Source organism: Danio aesculapii, chromosome 24 (genome assembly GCF_903798145.1).
Source record: "Danio aesculapii chromosome 24, fDanAes4.1, whole genome shotgun sequence".
Taxonomy (NCBI): Eukaryota; Metazoa; Chordata; class Actinopteri; order Cypriniformes; family Danionidae; genus Danio; species Danio aesculapii.
The window spans coordinates 21,259,904-21,265,903 of NC_079458.1; the positions used below are offsets into that span (position 1 = coordinate 21,259,904).

General features: G+C 37.7%; 1 protein-coding gene and 1 long non-coding RNA gene across 2 annotated transcripts in view; both read left to right on the forward strand.

Moving 5' to 3' along the window:
- The window catches only part of vipr1b (vasoactive intestinal peptide receptor 1b), an 83,734-nt gene extending 81,713 nt beyond the window's left edge, over positions 1-2,021 (forward strand). Inside the window, exon 13 of the mRNA XM_056450344.1 lies at positions 1,161-2,021. Within this exon, the coding sequence (XP_056306319.1) occupies positions 1,161-1,355 (195 nt within the window). The 3' untranslated portion in view covers positions 1,356-2,021. The remainder of the gene's footprint in view (positions 1-1,160) is intronic.
- Positions 2,022-2,029: 8 nt separating this feature from the next.
- LOC130218216 (uncharacterized) lies at positions 2,030-5,419 on the forward strand. Its single transcript, XR_008835926.1, has 2 exons — positions 2,030-4,220; positions 4,309-5,419. It is a non-coding gene; the product is annotated as an uncharacterized LOC130218216 (long non-coding RNA).
- Positions 5,420-6,000: the final 581 nt, after the last annotated feature.

The window sequence follows — 6,000 nt, forward strand, 5'->3', positions numbered from 1 at the left end:
GAAACATTTCTATAGAATCTGAAAGACGTTGCCCTGCGGGAACACATTTTGATGCATGTTTCTGGCGAAAATAACTCTAGAGGTAGTAGATATTGCACAATTTATTGACTCAGAATTCAGGCTGTTTAGAAAAGCGAGTGTATATCCCACAATTGTCTTTAAGTTATAAAACTTGCAATTTGGCGACGTAGTGGTACAGTAGGTAGTGCTGTCACCTCACAGCAAAAAGGTCGCTGGTTCGAGCCTTGGCTGGGTCAGTTGGCGTTTCTGTGTGGAGTTTGCATGTTCTCCCTGCGTTTCCTCCGTGTGCTCCGGTTTCCCCCACAGTCCAAAGACATGCAGTACAGGTGAATTGGGTAGGCTAAATTGTCCGTAGTGTATGTGTGTGAATAAGTGTGTGTGGATGTTTCCCAGAGATGGGTTGCGGCTGGAAGGGCATCCGCTGCATAAAAATGTGCTGGATAAGTTGGTGGTTCATTCCGCTGTGGCAACCCCAGATTAATAAAGGGACTAAGCAGAAAAGAAAATGAATGAATGAAACTTTTAAAGCTTAAAACAATTGAGAAAACAAGAATATTTATATCAAGACTCCAGAGCCATGTACACTCTTAAACAAAATGTTTCTTTAATAATTATTGACATCAATAGTTCATCAGTATTTTCATTGAACAAAAAAATCTTTCTAGATGTTTATTTAGACCATTGGATGACTAAAATGCATATTTAGGAATAGTTTTATTGAGGTTCATTGAGAAAATTAAAATGGATCTTCTATTTTACTTATAAGAGTGTGCAGTCTATTTACTAATCCTTGGTAACATAAAACAACACTTGAAACTCATTCTACTTAACTTAAAGGGATCGCTCAGACGAAAATGCCTTTCTTCAGTTGAACACAAAATAAGATATTCTAAAGAATATTGGAAACCAACAGCCATTGACATTTATATAGGGAGCATAAAAGACTGTGGAGTTAATAACTTTCCAACATTCTTCAAGATATCCTTCATTGTCTTCAACTGAAGAATGAACACGGAAGGGTGAGGAAACAATGATAGATTTTTTTGGTAAACTATCCCTTTAATTTGACTTACGCAATACAGTATCATATGAGTTCATTTTGTACATCACCAACTGAGTGGATCTTATCCATCTCTCAGGTCCAAGGTGAAATCAAAAGGAAATGGAGGCGATGGCACCTCGAAAGATTTCTGGGTCCCGACACAAAATACCAGCACCCATCCATGGGCAGCAACGGCAACAACTTCAGCACACAGATCTCCATGCTGACCCGCTGCAGCCCTAAGACTCGCCGCGCATCCACATGTCAAGATGAAACGTCCATCACAGTCTAACTGACCCACAACAGTGATTTGCTACTGCCATCTACGACCAGACCCCGAGAGGCCATGCACATGTGCAGAAAGACTGAAATACTACATTACTCTTGGGAGATATGACTTACTAAAATTAAATTGTTTTCCAACATAGTGCAGTTTGAAGAGTCATAAGGTTCTTATGAGAAAAACGCAACATCCAATCATCTTCAGCAACACATTAAACCTGTAAATAAACCTGCAGTGAATTTCTGGAGAACACCAAGAGATTGTGGTTTCAGACTCTTGCCGTCATTTTGTGCCGACTCGGCTCTGCAGGGATGCAGAAGAAACGACGTCATCAAAAATGACTGATGATGCACTGTTGGAAAAAGAGGTTAGGGATTCTCTACCTGGACTGCTCTTATATATTTTTGCTTATGAGGTAAGTAAAACAAATGATAATAAAAAGGAGGCAACCAAAAGTGGATTGTTGAATATCCAATATATGGAGATACACTGTAGAGACCAAATGTGATGTTTCTTTGAAACATGTTGTTCATATATATTTTTTTGTGATGTTTCCAGATCAGTGTGTGTGTGTGTGTGTGTACTGGTTTTGGTGGTTTACAAGTACAATCCCTGGCAAAAATGATGGAATTGCTACACTTGGGAGATGTTCATTCAAATGTTTAATTGGGTAGAAATAGAAAACAAGCTCATACTTGCCACAAAACTATTTTTATTCAACAATCCAACCTTCTGGCTGTATGAAACACTTAAAAAAGAAAAGAAAATGAAATAACACTGTAGTCAATTACAACTGTTTTTGCAGATCAAGCAAAGACTCACACAAATCTGAGGAATATTATTTGGAATCACCATGTACTTTGCAGTTTTAAAACAAACTGTTGTATATGATTACAACTGCTAATTAGTCTGCAGTTAAAAAAAGGGCTTGCACACCTTAGTGAGTTGTTAAACCAAGCTGATTAGCATAACTCATGGATCCAACATGAGAGATGTCAATTGAAATCAAGAAAAGGATTATCAAACTTCTCAAACAAGGTTAATCTTCACAGAATGTGGCAAGAGATGTTGGCTGTTCTCAGTCAGCTGTGTCTAGATCAAGTACAAATCAAATGGGAAGGTTTGAAGAAGTGAAGCATACTGGTAGATGTCAAAGCGTCAGAAAACTTAAAGCAATATGCCTTCAACACAGAAAATGCACAACAAAGCAAATGAGGAACAAATGGGCAGAAAGAGGGGTCACTGTCTGTGACTGGACTGTAAGAAATCGCCTAAAAGATTTACATTTTACATCATATAAATTTATGATGACAGATTTCCTCAATCATTAAGAATATGGGGTTGTATGTCAGGTAAAGGTGTGGGAGAGATGAAAGTCATTACATCCTCTTTAAATGCACAAGTTTATATTGAGATTTTGGACACTTTTCTTATTCCATCAGTTGAACAGATGTTTGGTGATGATGACAGTTTTTCAGATTGATAATGCATAAGGCAAAATCTGTGAAAACTTTCCTACAGGAAAGACATAAAATGTCAATAGGATGGCCTGCAAGTAGTCCAGACCTCAATCCAATTGAAAATCTGTGGTGGAAATGAAAGAAAATAGTCCATGACAAGGATCCAACCTGCAAAGCTGATCTGGCAACTGCAATAAGATAAAGTTAGAGACAGATTGATGAAGAATACTGTTAAATCCATGCCTCAGAAAATTCAAGCTGTTACAAAAGTCAGAGGTGGTGCAACATAGTACTAGTGGTGTTTTTATTTAATGATTCCATATCATTTTCCTCAGATTTGAGTGATTCCATATTTTCTTCCTCTGCTTGATCTGTTATTATTGTTATTGACTACGGTGTTCTTTCATTTTCTTTGTGTATAAGCGTTTCATACAGCCAGAAGGTTGGATTGTTGAATGAAAGTAGTTTTGTGGCATGTGTGTGTTTGTTTTTTTCTGCACAATTAAACATTTAAATTAACATCTTTCAAGAGTGGTGATTCCATACCTAATAATGACATTGGTATGACCTAAAGAAGGTATTACAATGTTGAAATGGTTTATGAGGACATGCGCTGTGTCTTAGTAGTTTAAAATTTAAAATTTTGACATTCAATATTTGCCACAGGTTTCCTGTGAGGGTTGGGTTTAGGGGTAGGGGTGGGGTAAGGCCATAAGTATACTTACATACACTCAAAAATGACATGTTGTTTGTTCAAACTACTTAAATTACAACTTATTTGTCTTAGGTTCAACCTATTTAAATTTGTGAAAAAAGTACAGTCTAATGTAACCCAATTCTGGATGTATTAGGGACTAACCCAACGAGAGGGGCCTGGATGCAGATCTGGTGCAGTGCAATCTGTGCTGTATCCAATGCTTTTTAATGCGCTCACCTAACCCTACCCCTCACAGTGACATTACTAGCTCCATTAAGTGCATTGTGTCTGACATTGCATCGCTAAGAGATGCAATCTCAGCTTGTAACATAAAGGCTGCATCCAGATACTATTGAACCCAACTGCAAATTTAATCCAATGTTTGGGTTAGTCCATGTTTTACCCAGTTTGGGTTTAAATAGCCCAGTATTTCTTAATGCATAAGTTAACTTAATTCCTTAATGTTACCCCAACACAAATCCATTGTGTAAACCCAGCATTTTTTCACAATGTAAGTATATTTACAGTATAAAATACATTATGCCTATGGAGGGTCCTCGAAAACCACCAAAACCAACATGCGTGTGTGTGTGTGTGTGTGTGTGTGTGTGTGTGTGTGTGTGTGTGCGTGTGAGTGTGTGTAGGCACGTTTGGAAGCCGAATGCCCTTCTCTGCACTATCATTCCAGATCAGTCATCACAGCAGTGTCAACATTTAGTGAGCATGCTTGTTTTACTGTCATTGTGCCATGTATCACCGTGACATGACACTTTTGTGGTCTAACGTCAAATCCTTTTGTGCAAAGAACAAACTATCCATAGTGACATCAACGTCGACAATGTTCCCATCAAGGACGCCACTGTTGGAGCTTGATAAATCCGTCACGGTCGACACCCATCGACCACTTCATGCTAACAATGGAAGTGGTACTTATGTGCATTGTAAGTCTTGGCGCTACTGCTAACGGTTGCTTTTTTTACGTCCTTTGGTTGCTTTCAGTGCTTAGGGGATTTTAGTGTTTATATACAAGCTAAAGGGAAAGGGAAAAAAGGCAGGCCGCCTGTCACACCAATGCACTTGTCTTACAGTTGTGCTCATCGAGATGGACTCGCAGCCAGATCGAGGCCTGTGAAATCCCGGAAAGCGGCTCAAACTGGGTCAGCGACACATCAAGGTAGTTCAGTCTAGATTGTGGTCTCTTGTGTTTTTGTTTCCAGTGGAGTATAAAATAATAATTCAGTCACATCGGATAGAATATATAAAGGGAATGTACAGTGAACTCATTTTAATGCTAGAGCTGGGATGTCTCGGAAAGGTTATAATAATATTTAATGAAAAGAAAAAAAAAAAGCCTCAAAACATCATCCGAGGGCTTGTGTTTTATAGTTTAAATGTGTGATTAGCCAGAATACCTCTCATATGTCACAACGAAGAATGTATATTCTTATATAAAACTGTTTTGAGTTGTCATTTTCGATTTATATAAAAAGATCACTTTGTGTTAGCTGCCAGTGTGTGAAATGGTGCCTAATTTTAATCATTTGCGCTGTACAGGTTGTGTCTAGTTTTGGAATGATATATAGATACGCTGTTGCACATGAATTTACGTGAAGCAAAATTGATCGGTGGAAGAACTGGATGTTGTTTATAGTATTTGTGTATCTGTGCTGTGAAAGTGAGTACTATTTGTTCATACCGCATGCTAGACCAGCAACACACGTTACGAGTAATAAATTCACAAAAGAAGCATGACCCAAAATCTTTACAGCCATGTGTACACATGCTGAATATTTTTGTATTCACGTTTCAACCAGCTTGATACATGGTATATGTATTTTTGTAACATTTGGGACCATTTTTTCATGGCTGTTTTAATGTTCACAAGCAATCATTTTAAATAAACAACTTGAGCTGTACATTTACATCGCGATTTCTGTGTTAAAATGTCAGTTTGACTTATTTTATTTTGATAGGATATATTAGTCTTGTTGTAAAGCATGGAAAAACATTGAAAAAGTGGTGGTTAATTGAGAAATGTACACTGAAATGAATTAAAAGTTAGCCATTTGTAGGTTGATTTCAGCTAAAAAAAATGTTTTGCGCATTTCAGTCATTTTGTCAACAAATGGCATGAGTCTGGAGTATTTGGGAGCTGGACTATCTGTGCATCTGATCAATTGAAGACATTGAGATTTCAGGTAAACCTTTTTGCTAACTCTTATTTATTATAGTGGATGATGTTGGAATGACACACTTAAATATATTAATTACCAAATATTTTTGAGGTTTTCCATTGGCTTATGTTTTGCATCTGGCTTTTTAAGAAAGCTAAGAATATGCCCCGTGTCACAGTCTTCCTCCCCCTTGAGAGATACGGATAAATCATTTATTTGCTGTGTAAATTTCACTCTACTCAAATACCCAGCTTCCCCTCCGAGCCTTTGTGTCTGTCAAATCCCAGACATACTTTGAAGAACTGTTCTGCTTTTGCCTTCTG